This window comes from Hypanus sabinus, chromosome 28 (assembly GCF_030144855.1).
Source record: "Hypanus sabinus isolate sHypSab1 chromosome 28, sHypSab1.hap1, whole genome shotgun sequence".
NCBI classification, from domain to species: domain Eukaryota; kingdom Metazoa; phylum Chordata; class Chondrichthyes; order Myliobatiformes; family Dasyatidae; genus Hypanus; species Hypanus sabinus.
Window position 1 is genome coordinate 43051725 of NC_082733.1, and position 23146 is coordinate 43074870.

Below are 23146 nucleotides of genomic sequence, written 5' to 3' on the forward strand. Positions count from 1 at the left end.
GGAGAGGATGTTTCCTGCTGTGGGTGAATCTAGGGCCAATGGGCACAACCTCAGAATAAAAGGACGTTCCTTTAAAACAGAGATAAGGAGGAATTTCTTTAGCCAGAGGATGTGGAATTCACTGCCAGAGGTGGCTGTGGAGGCCAAGTCACTGAATATATTTAAAGCGGAGATGGATAGGTTCTTGATTAGTAAAGATGTCAAATGTGATGGGAATAAGGCAGCAGAGGGAAAATAAATAAGTCATGATGGAATAGCGGAGCAGAATTGATGGACTGAATGGCCTGGTTCTGCTCCTGTGTGCTATGGTCTTATGGAGTGCTTGAAGTGAGTACTGTAAGTGATACCACTCAGAAAATAGGCCCTTTGACCCATCACGTTCGTGCCAGCCATTCCATACTAATTTCACCTGGATGGCCAACAGGAAATGCTGAAAGAGTTTGGGTTGGGATGGGTGTTTGGAATCACCGTTTCTTGCTGTGAATACTGAGTGATAGTTTGAATTAGAACTGAGCACAATCGTTGGTTATTATGGCCTGCTGTTTGATGATGTTACCATGACCTCGAGGAAGCAACTCTGGCTGTCGAGCAGCCAGAAAATCACTTGACTCTCTCCTCTGTTTGGCAGCTCAGCCTCCGTACACCATGTGCTTCCGCGTCAAGTTTTACCCAACGGACCCTTCCATGCTGAAGGAGGAAATAACCAGGTAGGTGTCAGCCACGGTTACTGGGTTACTGTTGCAGACGTCGTCCTGACGGACAGCGTGGGTTTGGTATGCTCTCACTCAAATCAGTGTGACATTTTCCTGCACGTTGTCTAATGGTGGGTCCTCAGGAGGCTGTAGAGGCCAGTCTGGGAGCCACATATTCTGGTGCAGGGTGGGCAAGAGTGATTGGGGCTTTTGGTTGTTCAGCCTCTCCTTCTCATGTATAATAACCGGAGAGTGAGTGAGTAAGAGAGAGAGTGCATTTCCTCACAAGAACAGCAGCTTCCACTTTGTCCTTAACTTACAAATGGATTCCTGCGACGTTCCCCATTCACAGAGGTTTCAGCTTACGGTGTCATTGTTCGAATCAAACATTCCCACTGTTCTGGACGCACAGCAGACTGCAGATGCTAAAGCGATGAGATAAAGATCAGCTTTATTGCTCAGAATCACTGACGTATGTCGTGACATCTGTTGTTTTCTGCAGCAGTAGTACAGAAAATGACAAAGTTAAAAGAAGATATATATATAGTATATATAGTATGTATGTTTGTGTGTGTGTGTGTGTGTGTGTGTATATAAAATGGGTATGTAGTATATATATATATAAAAAGAGAGCAGAATATTGAGGTAGAGTTCATGGGTTCAACGTCCATTCAGAAATCCGATGGCAGAGGGGAAGAAGCTGTTGCTGAATCAGGCTCCTGTACCTCCTCCCTGATGGTAACAGTGAGAAGAGAGCCTGTCCTGGCCACGTCCACATGTATATCAAAACATGCATCAACAACCCATACAGTTCGAGGATTGTGCTGTTAGTCCTCAAATGTCTCCACACTTCCAGCACCAACATAGTGTGCTCACAATTTACTAACCCTTACTAAGCTGTTCCTTAAGATTGTCATAGCCAGGGGTGGTAGTGGGGCTAATCTCCCTTTACCTTTTAAATGCTCCCAGTGACATGTGTCTCAAATAGCCTCTGACAACCAAGACCAGCTCCTGGCCTTCATGTGTGGCTTAGCTATTAAGCCTAGCGTAACCGTTTCTACTGACAGAAGGGCAAAACAGGTTTCTGGCACCTTAAAACCAGTCGCTTCAGGCAGACGGAGCTGGTCAGCCGTGGTTGGCAGCTCATTTAGGAGAAGGAAAACTCTGATCCAGACCTCCGCTGCCCTGTGGCCATACCCTCTCATGGGGAAGGCTTCGGGAGTAAACCCTGAGGACAAATCCGGAGCTGGAGCCCTGAAGGCAGTCCTATACTGAGTTCAACCCTGACTGGCAACCCCTGTGACGTTTATCAGACCTATCAACTTCTGCTTTAAATATACTCAGTGACTTGGCCTCCTGTTTTAATAGCAGACACAGAGAACGTTTCATTGATCCTGTCTGGGGAGGTTACAAGGTTATAAACTTTGGAAAAGAACTAGGAGGTGAAATTTCAAAGACGTGAGAAAATTGAGTGTTAGCTCTAGGAACTTTAATCTTTATATATTCTCCATTGGGATGTGGGGATTAGTGGAAGGCTAGCCTTTTAGTTTAGTGGCTAGCACAACTCTTTACAGTGAGAGTGACATGATTTCAATTGCCACCACTGTTTATGAGGAGTTTGTACATTCTCCCCGTGAACATATGGGTTTCCTCCGGGTGCTCTGGTTTCCTCCCACAGTCCAAAGTTACGAGGAGAAAGTAGAAGAATGGAGTCGAGAGGGATAATAAATTAGCCTGTGATGAAGTGGCGGAGCAGACATGATAGGCTGAGTGTCCTGGTTCTGCAACACACACAAAATTCTGCAGGAACTCAGCAGGTCAGTCAGCATCAATGGAGAGGAATAAACAGTCAACATTTTGGTTCGAGACTATTCACTAATTCTGTACTGTGATCTAATGGTGTAAAATGTCTGGGTTAGGGTCAGTAGTTGTGGGTATCTTCTGTTGGTACTAGAAGCTCGGTGACACTCATAGTCCTTCCCCCAGCTCAATCCTCGGTGCTGTATGTTTTGATGTTTTGAAGTACATGTGACAACTAAAACTAACCTTTATCTCAGGTTACCCACAAAGGTCCCGGGTGATGGGACTAGGTTGTTCATGATTCTGCTCCCTGAATCCATCCAGTCGATTCCCTCAGTCTCCTGTTCGCATGCCTTTCTTAAATCTGCTCTGGACCCAGTGGCCATTATGGGATGATGGTGAGAGGTCCCATTCCTGTGTTATACACAATCTCTTTCACCTGGGTCTCCTTCCTCCCCAGGTACCTGGTCTTCCTGCAGATAAAGAGAGATCTGTATCACGGCCGTCTGCTGTGCAAGACCTCCGACGCAGCACTTCTCGCAGCCTACATCTTGCAAGGTAAACCTCCCCACCCCCGTCACAACTGCTGGCACATGTGCAGTGAAACCTCACCATGGCTTCAGCCCATCGTTGCTGAGCAATGTCTCACAGTCAGCAGGGGTTGGGGTGGTGGGTCATGGTTAGAAGGGCTGGAGTGTGGGGGGTCACAGGTCAGGGTTAGAGGGCTGGAGTGTGGGAGAGGTCACAGGTCAGGGTTAGAGGGCTGGAGTGTGGGAGAGGTCACAGGTCAGGGTTAGAGGGCTGGAGTGTGGGAGAGGTCACAGGTCAGGGTTAGAGGGCTGGAGTGTGGGGGGAGGTCACAGGTCAGGGTTAGAGGGCTGGAGTGTGGGAGAGGTCACAGGTCAGGGTTAGAGGGCTGGAGTGTGGGGGGAGGTCACAGGTCAGGGTTAGAAGGCTGGAGTGTGGGGAGGTCACAGGTCAGGGTTAGAAGGGCTGGAGTGTGGGGGGAGGTCACAGGTCAGGGTTAGAGGGCTGGAGTGTGGGGGGAGGTCACAGGTCAGGGTTAGAGGGCTGGAGTGTGGGGGGAGGTCACAGGTCAGGGTTAGAGGGCTGGAGTGTGGGGGGAGGTCACAGGTCAGGGTTAGAGGGCTGGAGTGTGGGGGAGGTCACAGGTCAGGGTTAGAAGGGCTGGAGTGTGGGGGGAGGTCACAGGTCAGGGTTAGAGGGCTGGAGTGTGGGGGGAGGTCACAGGTCAGGGTTAGAGGGCTGGAGTGTGGGGGGAGGTCACAGGTCAGGGTTAGAGGGCTGGAGTGTGGGAGAGGTCACAGGTCAGGGTTAGAGGGCTGGAGTGTGGGGGGAGGTCACAGGTCAGGGTTAGAGGGCTGGAGTGTGGGGAGGTCACAGGTCAGGGTTAGAAGGGCTGGAGTGTGGGGGGAGGTCACAGGTCAGGGTTAGAGGGCTGGAGTGTGGGAGGAGGTCACAGGTCAGGGTTAGAGGGCTGGAGTGTGGGGGGAGGTCACAGGTCAGGGTTAGAGGGCTGGAGTGTGGGAGAGGTCACAGGTCAGGGTTAGAGGGCTGGAGTGTGGGGGGAGGTCACAGGTCAGGGTTAGAGGGCTGGAGTGTGGGAGAGGTCACAGGTCAGGGTTAGAGGGCTGGAGTGTGGGGGGAGGTCACAGGTCAGGGTTAGAGGGCTGGAGTGTGGGGGGAGGTCACAGGTCAGGGTTAGAGGGCTGGAGTGTGGGGGGAGGTCACAGGTCAGGGTTAGAGGGCTGGAGTGTGGGGGGAGGTCACAGGTCAGGGTTAGAGGGCTGGAGTGTGGGGGGAGGTCACAGGTCAGGGTTAGAGGGCTGGAGTGTGGGAGAGGTCACAGGTCAGGGTTAGAGGGCTGGAGTGTGGGGGGAGGTCACAGGTCAGGGTTAGAGGGCTGGAGTGTGGGAGAGGTCACAGGTCAGGGTTAGAGGGCTGGAGTGTGGGGGGAGGTCACAGGTCAGGGTTAGAAGGGCTGGAGTGTGGGGGGAGGGTGTTTGCCAGGTGCTATATCAATGTACATTGGTGATTGGGTTGGTCCCAGATCTGGGAAGTCAAACACAGGCTGGCAAATGGGACAGTGATGATGGCAGTCTGAAGTCAGGTGGGGGTGGGGTGTGGTGTTGACAAGGTCAGGGTAATGGGTGGGGGGGAGGTCAAAGCGATAGGCCAGAGTGAGTGCAGCCTCTGGAAACCTCACTCAACGATTCAAACACTTTGGACCCTGAAACTGCCGCCCCCCTCCACCCCCCTCCCTGGGTGGCAGATGGTGTGTGGGTGTACAGTATTAACACAGTACATGGGGAGGAACTGTGCTTCAATCCACGGTGTCTTCAGTGTGCGACAGCACCCATGATTCTGGAAGGGAGGGCAGCCGTCTGTGGACTGGATACTGTGACCCTGTTGTTCTCTCAGATGAGAATTGTCATTTGGTTCCACGGGGACCCTGACTGAGACCGACTGTGTGTGCTGTTGACAGACGGACATACTTTATTGATCCCAAGGGAAATTGGGTTTCGTTACAGCCGCACCAACCAAGAATAGTGTAGAAATATAGGAATATAAAACCATAAATAATTAAATAATAATAAGTTAATCATGCCAAGTGGAAGTAAGTCCAGGACCAGCCTATTGGCTCAGGGTGTCTGACACTCTGAGGGAGGAGTTGTAAAGTTTGAAGGCCACAGGTGGGAATGACTTCCTATGACGCTCAGTGTTACATCTCAGTGGAATGAGTCTCTGGCTGAGTGTACTCCTGTGCCTAACCAGTACATTATGGAGTGGATGGGAGTCATTGTCCAAGATGGCATGCAACTTGGACAGCATCCTCTTTTCAGACACCACTGTCAGAGAGTCCAGTTCCACCCCCACAACATCACTGGCCTTACGAATGAGTTTGTTGATTTTGTTGGTGTCTGCTACCCTCAGCCTGCTGCCCCAGCACACAACAGCAAACATGATAGCACTGGCCACCACAGATTTGTAGAACATCCTCAGCATCGTCCGGCAGATGTTAAAGGACCTCAGTTTCCTCAGGAAGTAGAGACAGCTCTGCCCCTTCTTGTAGACAGCCTCAGTGTTCTTTGACCAGTCCAGTCTATCGCCAATTCGTATCCCCGGGTATTTGTAATCCTCCACCAAGTCCACACTGACCCCTTGGATGGAAACAGGGGTCACCGGTGCCTTAGCCCTCCTCAGGTCCACCACCAGCTCCTTAGACTTTTTCACATTAAACTGCAGATGATTCTGCTCGCACCATGTGACAAAGTTTCCCATAGTCACCCTGTACTCAGCCTCATCTCCCTTGTTGATGCATCCAACTTTGGCAGAGTCATCAGAAAACTTCTGAAAATGGCAAGACTGTGTGTCGTAGTTGAAGTCCGAGGTGTAGATGGTGAAGAGAAAGGGAGACGGGACAGTCCCCTGTGGAGCCCCAGTGCTGCTGACCACTCTGTCTGACACACAGTGTTGTAATGGTATGTACTGTGATCTGCCAGTCAGGTAATCAATAATCCATGACACCAGGGAAGCATCCACCTGCATCACTGTCAGCTTCTCACCCAGCAGAGCAGGGCGGATGGTGTTGAGCGCACTGGAGAAGTCAAAGAACATGACCCTCACAGTGCTCGCCCTACCAGCCCTGGTGGTCCAGAGAGGCAGGGGGTGGGGTCTGGAAACCAGCAGGATGCAGGGCTTCTATGAGACAGTCAGAGGGACCTCTCCGTGAGTCTCTTTGTTTCACTCTGCCCTCTTGTCCGTGGCCCTTCCTCTCTGGTGAGCTGGTCCACCACACTAATGCATTCACAGCCATTTATCTTGCCTGGGTCTGTACAGAGGTTGATCAGACAAGTCGGAAGACCCGGTCTCTTCCTTCCTGTTTATTAAAAGATGTTCTCAATTGCAGCTGAAATTGGGGATTATGATCCAGGAAAACATCCCGAAGGCTACAGTTCCAAGTTCCAGTTCTTCCCCAAACATTCCGAGAAGTTGGAAAGAAAAATTGCAGAGATCCACAAAACGGAACTTAGGTATGGCAATAAATAGTTTATTATTGTCACATGTAGTGGGGTAAGGCAGAAATGTTGTTCGGCAGGTCAGCCACACGGAGCATTTCACTAGAACCGTTCATTGGGGAAAAACAGTGACAATGCAGAATAAAGTGTGAGGAAGTATGAGTGTCAGGGCAGCTTGTTGTTCTCGGTGTCGGATGTGGGAGGTTCCGGAGTCTCCGAGCCTCCCGGACGTCCACATCTGCGCCAGGTGGACCGAACTGCAGCTCCCGAGGGACTGAGTTAGGGAACTGGAGCTGCAGCTCGATGACCTTCGCCTGGTCAGGGAGAGTGAGGAGGTAATAGAGAGGAGTTACAGGCCGGTGGTCACTCCGGGGCCACGGGAGGCAGATGGGTGGGTCACGGTCAGGAAGGGGAAGAATCAGGTACTAGAGAGTACCCCGGTGGCTGTACCCCTTGACAATAAGTACTCATGTTTGAGTACTGTTGGGGGGGACAGCCGACCAGGAGGAAGTGACAGTGGCCGGGCCTCCGGCACAGAGGACGGCCCTGTAGCTCAGAAGGGTAGGGATAGAAGAAAGAGGACCATAGTAATAGGGGACTCGATAGTCAGGGTTCTGTGGAGGTGATCGGGAGTCCCTGATGGTAATTTGCCTCCCTGGTGCCAGGGTTTGGGACGTTTCTGATCGCGTCCAAGATATCCTGAAGTGGGAGGGTGAGGAGCCAGAGGTCGTGGTACATATAACAATCAATCACAGCATGGAAACAGGCCATCTCGGCCTTCCTAGTCCGTGCCGAACTCTTAATCTCACCTAGTCCCACCTACCCGCACTCAGCCCATAACCCTCCACTCCTTTCCTGTCCATATACCTATCCAATTTTACCTTAAATGACACAACTGAACTGGCCTCTACTACTTCTACAGGAAGCTCATTCCACACAGCTATCACTCTCTGAGTAAAGAAATACCCCCTCGTGTTTCCCTTAAACTTCTGCCCCCTAACTCTCAAATCATGTCCTCTCGTTTGAATCTCCCCTACTCTCAATGGAAACAGCCTATTCACGTCAACTCTATCTATCCCTCTCAAAATTTTAAATACCTCGATCAAATCCCCCCTCAACCTTCTACGCTCCAATGAATAGAGACCTAACTTGTTCAACCTTTCTCTGTAACTTAAGTGCTAAAACCCAGGTAACATCCTAGTAAATCGTCTCTGCACTCTCTCTAATTTATTGATATCTTTCTTATAATTCGGTGACCAGAACTGCACACAATATTCTAAATTTGGCCTTACCAATGCCTTGTACAATTTTAACATTACATCCCAACTTCTGTACTCAATGCTTTGATTTATAAAGGCCAGCATTCCAAAAGCCTTCTTCACCACCCTATCTACATGAGACTCCACCTTCAGGGAACTATGCACTGTTATTCCTAGATCTCTCTGTTCCACTGCATTCCTCAATGCCCTACCATTTACCCTGTATGTTCTATTTGGATTATTCCTGCCAAAATGTAGAACCTCACACTTCTCAGCATTAAACTCCATCTGCCAATGTTCAGCCCATTCTTCTAACCGGCATAAATCTCCCTGCAAGCTTTGAAAACCCACCTCATTATCCACAACACCTCCTACCTTAGTATCATCGGCATACTTACTAATTCAATTTACCACCCCATCATCCAGATCATTTATGTATATTACAAACAACATTGGGCCCAAAACAGATCCCTGAGGCACCCCGCTAGTCACTGGCCTCCATCCAGATAAACAATTATCCACCACTACTCTCTGGCATCTCCCTTCTAGCCACTGTTGAATCCATTTTATTACTCCAGCATTAATACCTTACGACTGAACCTTCTTAACTAACCTTCCATGTGGAACTTTGTCAAAGGCTTTGCTGAAGTCCATATAGACTACATCCACTGCCTTACCCTCGTCAACATTCCTCGTAACTTCTTCAAAAAATTCAATAAGGTTTGTCAAACATGACCTTCCACGCACTAATCCATGCTGGCTACTCCTAATCAGATCCTGTCTATCCAGATAATTATAAATACTATCTCTAAGAATACTTTCCATTAATTTACCCGCCACTGATGTCAAACTGACAGGTCTATAATTGCTAGGCTTACTTCTAGAACCCTTTTTAAACATGTAGGTACCAATGACATAGGTAGGAAAGGGGAAGAGGTCCTGAAACGAGAGTATAGGGAGTTAGGAAGGCAGTTAAGAAGAAGGACCGCAAAGGTAGTAATCTCGGGATTACTGCGTGTGCCACGCGACAGTGAGAGTAGGAATGGAATTAGGTGGAGGATGAATGCGTGGCTGAGGGATTGGAGTAGGGGGCAGGAATTCAAGTTTCTGGATCATTGGGACCTCTTCTGGGGCAGGTTTGATCTGTTCAAGAAGGACGGGTTACACTTGAATCCTGGAGGGACCAATATCCTAGCGGGGAGGTTTGCTAGGGCTACAGGGCAGACTTTAAACTAGTAAGATGGTGGGGGGGGGGGGCGGGAATCAATTTGAGGAAACTATGGGAGAGAAGGTTAGTTCACCAGTAGAGCAAGTAAGTAGACTGTGTGTGAGGGAGGAAAGGCAGGTGATGGAGAAGGGATGTGCTCAGCCCGAAGATGTAGGGGAGAAGAAAGAAAAGGATAATAAATTTGAATGCATTGTTAGGGATGAAAAGAGAGGAGGAGGTGGAGAGTATCTTAAATGTATCTATTTTAATGCTAGGAGCATTGTAAGAAAGGTGGATGACCTTAAAGCGTGGATTGATACCTGGAATTATGATGTTGTAGCTATTAGTGAAACATGGTTGCAGGAAGGGTGTGATTGGCAACTAAATATTCCTGGATTTAGTTGCTTCAGGTGTGATAGAGTAGGAGGGGCCAGAGGAGGAGGTGTTGCATTGCTTGTCCGAGAAAATCTTACGGCGGTGCTTTGGAAGGATAGATTAGAGAGCTCCTCTAGGGAGGCTATTTGGGTGGAATTGAGGAATGGGAAAGGTGTAGTGACACTGATAGGAGTGTTTTATAGGCCACGTAATGGGGAGAGTGAGTTGGAAGAGCAAATGTGTAAGGAGATAGCAGATATTTGTAGTAAACACAAGGTGGTGATTGTGGGAGATTTTAATTTTCCACACGTAGACTGGGAAGCTCATTCTGTAAAAGGGCTGGATGGTTTAGAGTTTGTGAAATGTGTGCAGGATAGTTTTTTACAACAATACATAGAAGTACCAACTAGAGATGAGGCAGTGTTGGATCTCCTGTTAGGGAATGCGATAGGTCAGCTGACAGATGTATGTGTTGGGGAGCACTTCGGGTCCAGTGATCACAATAGCATTAGCTTCAATATAATTATGGAGAAGGACAGGACTGGACCTAGAGTTGAGATTTTTGATTGGAAAAAGGCTAACTTTGAGGAGATGCAAAGGGATTTAGAGAGAGTGGATTGGGTCAAGTTGTTTTATGGGAAGGATATAATAGAGAAATGGAGGTCATTTAAGGGTGAAATTATGAGGGTACTGAATCTTTATGTTCCTGTTAGGTTGAAAGGAAAGGTTAAAGGTTTGAGAGCACCATGGTTTTCAAGGGATATTGGAAGCTTGGTTCGGAAAAAGAGGGATGTCTACAATAGATATAGGCAGCATGGAGTAAAGGAATTGCTCGAGGAGTATAAAGAATGTAAAAGGAATCTTAAGAAAGAGATTAGAAAAGCTAAAAGATACGAGGTTGGTTTGGCAAATAAGGTGAAAGTAAATCCGAAAGGTTTCTACAGTTATATTAAAAGCAAGAGGATAGTGAGGGATAAAATTGGTCCCTTAGAGAATCAGGGTGGTCAGCTATGTGTGGAGCCGAGGGAGATGAGAGAGATTTTGAACGATTTCTTCTCTTTGGTATTCACTAAGGAGAAGGATATTGAATTGTGTAAGGTGTGGGAAACAAGTAAGGAAGTTATGGAACCTATGACAATTAAAGAGGTGGAAGTACTGGCGCTTTTAAGAAATTTAAAAGTGGATAAATCTCCAGATCCTGACAGGATATTCCCCAGGACCTTGAGGGAAGTTTGTGTAGAGATAGCAGGAGCTCTGACGGAGATCTTTCAGATGTCATTAGAAACGGGGATTGTGCCGGAGGATTGGCGTATTGCTCATGTGGTTCCATTGTTTAAAAAGGGTTCTAGAAGTAAGCCTAGCAATTATAGACCTGTCAGTTTGACATCAGTGGTGGGTAAATTAATGGAAAGTATTCTTAGAGATAGTATTAATAATTATCTGGATAGACAGGATCTGATTAGGAGTAGCCAGCATGGATTTGTGCGTGGAAGGTCATGTTTGACAAACCTTATTGAATTTTTTGAAGAAGTTACGAGGAATGTTGACGAGGGTAAGGCAGTGGATGTAGTCTATATGGACTTCAGCAAAGCCTTTGACAAAGTTCCACATGGAAGGTTAGTTAAGAAGGTTCAGTCATTAGGTATTAATGCTGGAGTAATAAAATGGATTCAACAGTGGCTAGATGGGAGATGCCAGAGAGTAGTGGTGGATAATTGTTTATCGGGATGGAGGCCAGTGACTAGCGGGGTGCCTCAGGGATCTGTTTTGGGCCCAATGTTGTTTGTAATATACATAAATGATCTGGATGATGGGGTGGTAAATTGGATTAGTAAGTATGCCGATGATACTAAGGTAGGAGGTGTTGTGGATAATGAGGTGGGTTTTCAAAGCTTGCAGGGAGGTTTATGCCGGTTAGAAGAATGGGCTGAACGTTGGCAGATGGAGTTTAATGCTGAGAAGTGTGAGGTTCTACATTTTGGCAGGAATAATCCAAATAGAACATACAGGGTAAATGGTAGGGCATTGAGGAATGCAGAGGAACAGAGAGATCTAGGAAAAACAGTGCATAGTTTCCTGAAGGTGGAGTCTCATGTAGATAGGGTGGTGAAGAAGGCTTTTGGAATGCTGGCCTTTATAAATCAAAGCATTGAGTACAGAAGTTGGGATGTAATGTTAAAATTGTACAAGGCATTGGTAAGGCCAAATTTAGAATATTGTGCGCAGTTCTGGTCACCGAATTATAAGAAAGATATCAATAAATTAGAGAGAGTGCAGAGGCGATTTACTAGGATGTTACCTGGGTTTTAGCACTTAAGTTACAGAGAAAGGTTGAACAAGTTAGGTCTCTATTCATTGGAGCGTAGAAGGTTGAGGGGGGATTTGATCGAGGTATTTAAAATTTTGAGAGGGATAGATAGAGTTGACGTGAATAGGCTGTTTCCATTGAGAGTAGGGGAGATTCAAACGAGAGGACATGATTTGAGAGTTAGGGGGCAGAAGTTTAAGGGAAACACGAGGGGGTATTTCTTTACTCAGAGAGTGATAGCTGTGTGGAATGAGCTTCCTGTAGAAGTAGTAGAGGCCAGTTCAGTTGTGTCATTTAAGGTAAAATTGGATAGGTATATGGACAGGAAAGGAGTGGAGGGTTATGGGCTGAGTGGGGGTAGGTGGGACTAGGTGAGATTAAGAGTTCGGCACGGACTAGGAGGGCCGAGATGGCCTGTTTCCATGCTGTGATTGTTATATGATTAAGTGTTCAGTTACAGAGAAAGGGCAGTGCAGGCAGGCAGCTCACAGAACGGATGCAAAGAGCTGCTGCAATGCTTTCACAGGGATTGGCGAGTGTGGTGAGTTGACAATTGTCAGATAAAGTGGATTGGTCAGACAACTGGAAATTGAGGAGTACTGGGAATGGGGAAGGGATGGAGATGGGATTGCGGGGAGGTTTGTGAACGAGGGAGGTTTGGGAACAGGGGAGGGTTGGGAACATGCAGAGAGGTGGGAATGGTGGGAGGGAGGGAGGCTGGTTGGCCAGCCAGGGTCTGTCAGTGATGGGTTTCTCTCTTGTCCAATGCAGTGGTCAGTCTCCAGACATGGCAGAGCTGAACTTCCTGAAGAAAGCGCAGATGCTGGAAACCTACGGAGTCGATCCCCACCCCTGCAAGGTAGGGGCAGAGTGTGGGTGTGGAACCTGGAGCCCATGCTGATCTCACTCTCACTGATCCCACGGCATGCAGATATGCTTTAAAACACAGAACAATACAGCATAGTACAGGCCCTTCAATCCACTTTGTTGTGCCAAAAACTTAACCCACTCCTAGATCAATCTAACCTTAACTCCCACATATCCCTCCATTTTCCTATCATCCACATGTGTATCTCAGAGTCTTTTAAATATCCTTAATCTGTCTGCCTCCACCACCACCTGGGCAGGGCATTCCACATACTCACCACCTCGAAACCGACCTCGAACATCCCCCAAATACTTTCCAAATTCACTTTAAAACCATGCCCCCTCATATTATCCACTTCTACCCAGGGAAAAAGTCTCCGGCTGTCCATCCTACTTATGCCTCTTATATACCTCTATCAGGTGGGCTTTCATTTTCCTTCGCTCCAGAGAGAAAAGCCCAGGTTTGCTCACCCTAACCTCATAAGACATTCTCTCTAGTCCAGGCAGCATCCTGTTAAATCTCCTCTGCGCCCTCTCTAAAGCTTCCTCATCCTTATAACAAGGCAACCAGAACTGAACGGAAGGCTCCGTGGGGTTTAACCAGAGTTTTATAGAGCTGCAATATTACCTCACGGCCCTTGAACTGAAATACCTGACTAACGAAGACCAACACACCATACACCTCCTTAACAACTTTGAGAGAACCATGGACTTGGACCCCAAGATCCCCTGTTCCTCCGCACTGTTTTAAATGTTGCTATTGAGCACATCTACATGGAGCACTGTCGCAGGAAAGTAGCATCCATCATCAGGGATCCCCACCACCCAGGTCATGCTCTCTTCCTGTTGCTGCCATCAGAAAGGAGGTACAGGAGCCTCAGGACTCACACCACCAGGATCAGGAACAGTTATTACCCCTCAGCCATCAGGATCTTGAACCAGAGGGGATGACTTAACTCAATTTCACTTGCCCCATCTTTGAAATGTTCCCACAACCTATTGATTCACTTTCAAGGACTCTTCATCTCATGTTCTCAATATTTATTGCTTAGTTATTATTATTTCTTTCTTTCTGTATTTCCACAGTTTGTTGTATTTTGCTCTCTGGTTAAACGCCAAAGTTGCTGCAGTCTTTCACAGATTCTGTTGTAGTCATTATTCTGTACATTTTTTGAATATGCTGCAAGAAAATGAATCTCAGGTTGGTATATGGTGACATATATGCACCTTGATAATAAACTTACTTTGAACTTTGAATATTGCTTTCTGGCATTTGTCCTTCAATGTCCCCCATTTCCCCTCCTACATCTCCACTTGCTTTCCTCCACTCTCTCTCTGCCTCCCACTCTCTTTGCCTCCACTCCTCCCCTCACTCCATCTCCCACACATGAGAGGGAAGATGTGGGAGCTGGAGTATATTGCAGACAGTGTGGGGTTACCCAGTGCAGAAGGAAGAGGGAGAAGCTGTTTGTTGCTCTGGTGGTGTGAGAGTACAGTATGGTGTGGTGTCTGGGGGGGGTGGGGGTGCAGGGGACCAGGAGATTCTGATATCAGTACTGGCATCGCTGTGGTTACAATAAGTGAGAGCTCAAACTCAAGGCCAATCCTGCTATGTATATTTCACAGACTGGAGAGTCTGTAGGTGCTGGAAATCCTGAGCAACAGGATGTTATGTTTTGTAACTTCAAACATGAAATTAATTCAAAGGAAGACACGGAGTCTGAAATGCAGTGTAACTTTGTGATGATGTGGGTGTAGCTCTAGCCTCCATAGTATCCAGGACATCTTCAACAAGCAATACCTCAAAAAGTCGGCATCTGTCATGAAGAAACCCACCACCCAGGACACGCCCTCTTCTCATTACTAACATCAGGAAGGAGATACAGGAGCCTGAAGGCACATACTCAACAATTCAGGAACAGCTTCTTCACCTCTGTCAGCCAATTTCTGAAAAGACATTGAACCCATGAACACTACCTGACTATATTTTTATTTCTGCTTTTGTGCTATTTATTTAATTTAACTATTTAATATACTTGCTGTAATTCACAGTGTTTTCAGTTATGCATTGCAATGTACTACTGTTGTAAAGACAACAAATATCTCCACATGTCAGTGATATTAAACCTGATTCTGATTCTTCACTTTAAGTGACGCGCGCATGTATCACGTGATAGCACGATGATGTATATAAAATGTATTTTTACAATTAACCCATAAATTGTTATTATAATGAACAAGAATGCTTAATCAACCAGTATTTATTTACCAGCAACACACACAAAATACTGGAAGAGCTCAGCAGACAAGATGACTCAAATATTATTGAAATATTTAATACACAAGAGGAACCCCCTTTCTTTCCAGTCCTGATGAAGGTTCTCGGCCTGAAGTGTCAACCGTTTATTCCTCTCCATAGATGCCAGCTGACCTGCTGAGTTCCTCCAGCGTTTTGTGTGTGTTATTCCCTGTTTATATCATTGGTTTTCCCTTGTCACTGCCTTCTTTCTCCCTCAGTGATGGGGCAAGTGAAGCCATCCCCTCTGGTTCAGGAGCCTGATGGTTGAGGGGCAGCAACTGTTCCCGAACCTGGTGGTGTGAGTCCTGAGGCTCCTGTACCTCTTTCCAGATGGCAGCAGTGAGAAGAGAGCCTGGCCTGGGTGGTGGGGGTCTCTGATGATGGATGCTGCTTTCCTACGACTACATTTCCTGTAGATGAGCTCAGTTGGGTTGGGAGGGTCATTTCCACTACTACTTGTAGGATTTTCCATTCGGGAGAAACTTACTTTGAACATTTCTCCACAGGACGTCTCGGGGAATGCAGCATTTTTAGCTTTCACGCCGTCTGGCTTTGTGGTGTTACAAGGAAACAAGAGGATTCACTTCATAAAGTGGTGAGTGAGGACAACCATGGGCCACGACCTGTTCTCTGTCCCTGAAACACACCCCTGTCACCGTCCCAGGACTGAGGCTCCTAGTCAACAGTCAATTCAACGAGCTGCCCGAGGAAGTGGTTGAGGAGGGTGCATTAGCAACATTCTAAAAGTACTCACAGATAGGAAAGGTTTCGTGGGATCTGGGGTAACTGCAAGCATGTGGAGACTGTTTGGTCAGGGTTCCTAATTCTATAGTTGTACCGTGGAGAGCATTCTGACAGGCTGCATCACTGTCTGATATGGAGGGGCTACTGCACAGGACCGAAAGAAGGCTGTAAATCTAGTCAGCTCCATCTTGGGTACTAGCCTACAAAGTACCCAGAACATCTTCAAGGAGTGGTGTCTCAGAAAGGCATTGTCCATTATTAAGGACCTCCAGCACCCAGGGCATGCCCTTTTCTCACTGCTACCATCAGGTAGGAGGTACAGAAGCCTGAAGGCACACACTCAGCGATTCAGGAACAGCTTCTTCCCCTCTGCCGTCCGATTCCTAAATGGACATTGAAGCTTTGGACACTACCTCACTTTTTTTTAATATACAGTATTTCTGTTTTTGCACATTTTTAAAAATCTATTCAATATATGTATACTGTAATTGATTTACTTATTTTTTCAAACTTTTATTTCTTATTATTTTTTCCTCTGCTAGATTATGTATTGCATTGAACTGCTGCTGCAGTTAACAGATTTCACGTCACATGCCGATGATAATAAACCTGATTCTGATTCGATAAGTCGGGTCGAATGTCCTGTCTTTCTGCTATGCTGTAAGAAAAATGCAATCCTTCACAAATCAAAGACTCAAACCCCAAAGAGTCAGTGAAGTTGATAACTGAAGGAATTGCATTCCCCTGTGAAACCAGTCATTGTTTGCATGTGTCTTGTGGGATCTTTCTGTGTGTACATTAGCTGCTCTTCTCGGGTGCTTTGAGGGTCCCACATCCGATGGCCCTGAGCGTGTGGAGATTGTTAGGTCATCAGACAATGGGATCAGAATCAGGCCATTTGGTCCCATTGAGTCTGCTGCACTCTTCCATCATGGCTGATTTATTCCTCCATTCTCCTGCCTTCTCCCTGTAACCTTTGAAACCCTGACTGTTCAAGAATCTATCCACATCCGCTTTAAATACACCCAATAACTCGGCCTCCACAGCCGTCTGTGGCAATAAATTCTACAGATTCACTACCCTCTGGCTAACAAAATTCCTTCTCGTCTCCGTTCCTCCTTGCCGGCTTGCTCCTTGCACGCTTTCTATCCGTGCTGGGTTGAGTGTTGAGCTAGCAACTCGGAAAAAATGGGCGAAATGTTGAAATGGGTTGCTGCCCGAGGTGCCACAAGGTGCAAAGTGGAATAACATCCGTTCCTCCTCAGCTCAATTCCTCCACATCTTAGTTCAAGAAACTAAGAAGTTTGCAGAACAATACAGAGGTAACTGTACCATAATTACTGGAAAATTCACTGAACAATCCCATGTACATAGGTGATGACATATAAAAATACAAGCAACCACAGGGAAGTTAAACTATAAGAAAAGTAACAATTCCCTGTTGCAGTGCAGCAGTGGTCTCTGGTGTAGTTAAAGCAAAGCCCACAGGGACTTCGACAAGCTGACCCTGGTGCTAATGATATTTCCTTGCTGTCTTCCAGGACTGAAGTAAGCAAGATGAAGTTCGAAGGAAAGACGTTTAATTTATATGCCACTCAGAAAGAGGTGAGTGCTGACTCTGATGAGATCTCCAGAGCTTGTTCTTACAACCTGTCTGCAAAACATTCACAACCTGACCTTCCCAGATATCCGGAGTACGACACATATTCCAACTGTGGTCAGAAACCAACCAGGTGTGGACAACACACGCAAAGTGCTGCAGGTCAGGCAACAAGGAAATAAACAGTCGACATTTCAGTCCCGTTGAAGGGTCTGGATCTGAAACGTTGACTGTTTTATTTCCCTACAGCCTGACCTGTTGAGTTCCTCCAGCATTTGTGTTACTCCGGACTTCCAGCCTCTGCAAAATCTCGTGTGTCTTGGATGTGGATTTGGGATTTCTGGTGGTTTGTCCATAGGAGGTGGGAGTCACTGGTCAGGACAGCATTCTATAAGACCATAAAACACGGGGGAGGAATTAGGCCATTCAGCCCATTGAGTCCGTGCTGCCATCCCATCATGGCTGATTTATTACCCCTCTCAACCCCATTCTCCAACTTCCTCCCTATAACCTTAGACACCCTGACCAATGAAGAATCCATCAACCTCAGCTTTAAATATACCCAGTGACCTGACTTCCACAGCTGTCTGTGGCAATGAATTCACAGATTCACCACCCTCTGGCTAAAGAAATTACTCCCCATCTCTATTCTAAAGGGACGTCCCTCTTTGTGAGGCTGTGCTCTCGGGACCTAGACTCCCGCACTATTCCAACTGTTGGAAACATCCTGTCCCCGTCACCCTATCTAGGCCTTTCAATCACCCACCAGGCAGGCACGAGCCGTCTTCGTGACCCTGGGGCCAGAGAGCTCCATCACTGCCCTCAGGTTCACCCCTGACCGTCAGTAACACTGCGCCGTTCCCGGGTGGAGCAGACAGACACTAGCGGCTGGCACACCAGCTTGCACTCACAGATGCAGCGTTCCATGGCTGACCAGCCCACTGCAAGCCCTTGGCTGACTTCCTCTGGAGGTGACTCAGACAACCACCTTCTGCACCAGGTCACCTTCGTACCGAATCTGGGATCGTACCAACCCTAGCCACCTCCGTTAGAGAACATGTCTTATGAGGACAGGTTGAGCGAGCTGCAGCTTTTCTCTAAGGAGGATGCGAGGTGACCTGATAGAGGTGTACAAGTTGATGGGAGGCATAGTCTGAGTGGACAGCTGGAGACTTCTTGCCAGAGTGGAAATGGCTAATATAAGGGGCCATAATTTAAAGGTGATTGAAGGAAAGTGTAGGGTTGTGGGTGCATGGAACACACTGCTGAAGGTGGTGGTAGGGGCAGATACATCAGGGACATTCATGGCGAGATCAGCCTGTGAGGTAATGAGGCTGATTTCTGACTCAGCTGTCACTCAGCCCCTCACCGCTTCTTCCGCTTCGCGGTCAGCAACCCTGTGGGTCTCTCCCCAACACGAGGGGGGCGGTGGTTGTGAGTTTGAAACCTCCAATTGTAACCTCTGTGTGATTTATCTTCACATCAGGAATCGAAGATCATTCTGACCTACTTCGCCCCAACTCCTGAGGCTTGTAAACACCTGTGGAAGTGCGGAGTGGAAAATCAAGCCTTTTACAAGTGAGTGTGTTTACTTAGTGAAATGCTCAAATCCAGCCTCGTTCATTCATCAGCTGGACATCGAAACGTGCAGTGAACTGCAACCGACACGACCTACGGACGGGCTGGTGGCAGACTACGAGTGTCGCCACACATTCCGGTGCCAACATTGCAAACCCACAATGTTCAGCAGAACACTAACAACAACAACAGCAAGACAAGCCCTTTTCTTTCTTTCCTCCCTCCCACCCACTCATATAAACAATCATCCAACCCCAGGGTCTCCAGCCTCCAGTGCAACTCACAGACCCAGGTCGTCAGTCCTCAGCTTTCAGCCTTCTAATTGATCTTCGGGCTTCGATCATCCATATTGACCCCAGTATGGGACCCTATCGCCAGGCTTCGAACTCTGGGTTTGCCGATAATGGGATCCCAAACTTGGGACTCGCTGACTCATGTATCTAGGGGATCACTATCCCTCATGTCTCCTGCCCGCACTGACCTCTGATTCCCCAATGTTCAAAACTGAGACAGACCATTTGGCCCCTTAGTACTGTGCCCCCACTCCTCCACCTCTTCCCATCTTCCTCCATGTGACGATATGACCACATGGATGTTGGGAGATGGAGTGGCCTTTCGGACTCTCAAACCTGCTCTGCTCTGGTTAAAATATCAATGTCATGTTCCTGCTGACTGAGCGACTTCTGCCGCTGTGAAGATATACAGAAAATGCTGTCATCCTTGTAGAAGAGAAGGGAAGGAACTTCACCCCATCTGTCATAAACATAGAAAATAGGTGCAGGAGTAGGCCATTCAGCCCTTCAAGCCTGCACCACCATTCAGTATGATCATGGCTGATCATCCAACTCAGAACCCTAACCCTGCTTTGCCTCCATATCCCCTGATCCCTTTAGCCACAAGGGCCATATCTAACTTCCTCTTAAATATAGCCAATGAACCGGCCTCAACTATTTCCTGTGGCAGAGAATTCCACAGATTCACCACTCTCTGTGTGAAGAAGTTTTTCCTCATCTCGGTCCTAAAAGGCTTTCCCTTTATCCTTAAACTGTGACCCCTTGTTTTGGACTTCCCCAACATCGGAAACAATCTTCCTGCATCTAACCTGTCCAATCCCTTTAGAATTTTATACATTTCAATAAGATCCCCCCTCAATCTTCTAAATTCCAGTGAGTATAAGCCTAGTCGATCCAGTCTTTCTTCATATGAAAGTCCTGCCATCCCAGGAATCAATCTAGTGAACCTTCTCTGTACTCCCTCTATGGCAAGAATGTCTTTCCTCAGATTAGGGGACCAAAACTGCACATAATATTCTAGATGCGGTCTCACCAAGGCCTTGTACAACTGCAGTAGAACCTCCCTGCTCCTGTACTCAAATCCTTTTGCTATGACTGCCAACATACCATTTGCCTTTTTCACCGCCTGCTGTACCTGCATGCCCACCTTCAATGACTGGTGTACAATGACACCCAGGTCTCGTTTCATCTCCCCTTTTCCTAATCGGCCACCGTTCAGATAGTAATCTGTTTTCCTGTTCTTGCAACCAAAGTGGATAACCTCACATTTATCCACATTAAATTGCATCTGCCATGAATTTGCCCACTCACCTAACCTATCCAAGTCACCCTGCATCCTCTTAGCATCCTCCTCACAGCTAACACCGCCACCCAGCTTCGTGTCATCCGCAAACTTGGAGATGCTGCATTTAATTCCCTTGTCTAAATCATTAATATATATTGTAAACAACTGGGGTCCCAGCATTGAGCCTTGCGGTACCCCACTAGTCACTGCCTGCTATTCTGAAAAGGTCCCGTTTACTCCCACTCTTTGCTTCCTGTCTGCCAACCAATTCTCTATCCACATCAATACCATACCCCCAATACCGTGTGCTTTAAGTTTGCACACTAATCTCCTGTGTGGGACCTTGTCAAAAGCCTTTTGAAAATCTAAATATACCACATCCACTGGCTCTCCCCTATCCACTCTACTAGTTACATCCTCAAAAAATTCTATAAGATTCATCAGACATGATTTTCCTTTCACAAATCCATGCTGACTTTGTCCGATGATTTCACCTCTTTCCGAATATGCAGTTATCACATCCTTGATAACCGACTCTGGCATTTTCCCCACCACCAATGTCTGACTAACCAGTCTATAATTCCCCGGTTTCTCTCTCCCTCCTTTTTTAAAAAGTGGGGTTACATTAGCCACCCTCCAATTCTCAGGAACTAATCCAGAATCTAAGAAGTTTTGAAAAATTATCACTAATGCATCCACTATTTCTTGGGCTACTTCCTTAAGCACTCTGGGATGCAGACCATCTGGCCCTGGGGATTTATCTGCCTTTAATCCCTTCAATTTACCTAACACCACTTCCCTACTATCATGGATTTCCCTCAGTTCCTCCATCTCACTAGACCCTCGGTCCCTTACTATTTCCGGAAGATTATTTATGTCCTCCTTAGTGAAGACAGAACCAAAGTAGTTATTCAATCGGTCTCCCTATGATCAATTCACCTGTTTCTGACTGTAAAGGACCTACATTTGTCTTGACCAATCTTTTTCTTTTTATGTATCTATAAAAGCTTTTACAGTCAGTTTTTATGTTCCCTGCCAGCTTTCTCTCATAATCTTTTTTCCCTTTCCTAATTAAGCCCTTTGTCCACCTCTCCTGGTCTCTGAATTTCTCCCACTCCTCAGGTGTGCCATTTATTTTTGCTAATTTGTATGTTTCTTCTTTGGACTTGATACTATCCCTAATTTCCCTTGTCATCCACGGGTGCACTACCTTCCCTGGTTTATTCTTTTGCCAAACTGGGATGAACAATTGTTGTAGTTCATCCATGTGATCTTTAAACGCTTGCCATTGCATATCCACCATCAACCCTTTAAGTATCATTTGCCAGTCTATCTTAGCTAATTCATGTCTCATACCTTCAAAGTTACCCTTCTTTAAGTTCAGAACCTTTGTTTCTGAATTAACTATGCCACTCTCCAACTTAATGAAGAATTCCACCATATTATAGTCATTCTTACCCAAGGGGCCTCGCTCGACAAGATTGCTAACTAACCCTTCCTCATTGCTCAATACCCAATCTAGAATGGCCTGCTCTCTAGTTGGTTCCTCAACATGTTGGTTCAGAAAACCATCCCGCATACATTCCAAGAAATCCTCTTCCTCAGCACCCTTACCAATTTGGTTCACCCAATCTATATGTAGATTGAAGTCACCAATTATAACTACTGTTCCTTTATTGCACGCATTTCTAATTTCCTGTTTAATGCCATCCCCAACCTCACTATTACTGTTAGGTGGCCTGTACACAACTCCCACCAGCGTTTTCTGCCCCTTAGTGTTATGCAGCTCTACCCATATCGATTCCACATCCTCCAGGCTAATGTCCTTCCTCTCTATTGCGTTAATGTCCTCTCTAACCAGCAATGCTACCCCACCTCCTTATCTTTCCTGTCTATCCCTCCTGAATGTTGAATATCCCTGGATGTTGAGCTCCCATCCTTGGTCACCCTGGAGCCATGTCTCTGTGATCCCAACTATATCATAACAATGAGCCCTGTAGCTCAATTCTCATGTGGGGGGAAACATCTCCTCCTCACCACTGGATCCTGACACTTTTGTAATCCATTGTTCTTCAGAAGTCAAGAATGAGGCTTAAAACCTGTTTCCAATCATTTTATACAGTGTTACCAGAGCAGAGGAGAGGAAGAAGTATAGTGAGAGATAGAAGAAAGAGAAAGACTTGCCAATTGTCTCATACCAGACAACTGATAACGGGATTCCAGTGATCATAGTCAACCAATCAGATAGCCAGATTCAGATCACCACCACTGAAGTAAAGAAGGTTCCAGAAAAATGCAGCGGCAAGTGTAACCACTGGCAAAACCGCTGAACAATCGTGTGTGTGGTCGATTATGCAAAAACACAGAAAAGCACAGGAAAGTCAAACTACAGGCAAAGTAACAAATCGACAACCCAATCCAACAGCACCCATCTTGTCAGGACCATCTTTGATTTCCTAAGTGCCCCTCCTCCAGCATGTCCATTCTCAATGAGCTCTATGGAGGGGTAACCCAGGTCCTTCTGAGTATCAATGTCTCTGAAAACAGCCTTTCTTTTCATTTACCAGAACCCCATGTTTTTATAACTCTGCCCTGTCCATAAGACCATTAGACACAGGAGCAGAATTAGGCCATTCAGCCCATACAGTCTGCTCCGCCATTCCATCATGGCTGATTTATCCCTCTCGACCCCATTCTCCTGCTTTCTGCCCAAAACCTTTGACACCCTGACTAATCAAGAAGCAATCAACCTCTATTTTAAATACAACCAATGACTTGGATTTCACAGCTGTCTGTGAC

At 46.8% G+C, this 23146-nt stretch overlaps 1 protein-coding gene across 8 annotated transcripts in view; it reads left to right on the forward strand.

Moving 5' to 3' along the window:
• The window catches only part of LOC132382636 (FERM domain-containing protein 5), a 171144-nt gene that overhangs the window by 121717 nt on the left and 26281 nt on the right, over nt 1-23146 (forward strand). For all 8 annotated transcript variants that reach the window (XM_059953050.1, XM_059953051.1, XM_059953049.1 and 5 more), the window contains 7 exons: nt 629-707; nt 2953-3050; nt 6424-6547; nt 12453-12540; nt 15354-15442; nt 17133-17196; nt 18678-18769. In XM_059953050.1, the coding sequence (XP_059809033.1) occupies nt 629-707; nt 2953-3050; nt 6424-6547; nt 12453-12540; nt 15354-15442; nt 17133-17196; nt 18678-18769 (634 nt within the window). The remainder of the gene's footprint in view (nt 1-628; nt 708-2952; nt 3051-6423; nt 6548-12452; nt 12541-15353; nt 15443-17132; nt 17197-18677; nt 18770-23146) is intronic.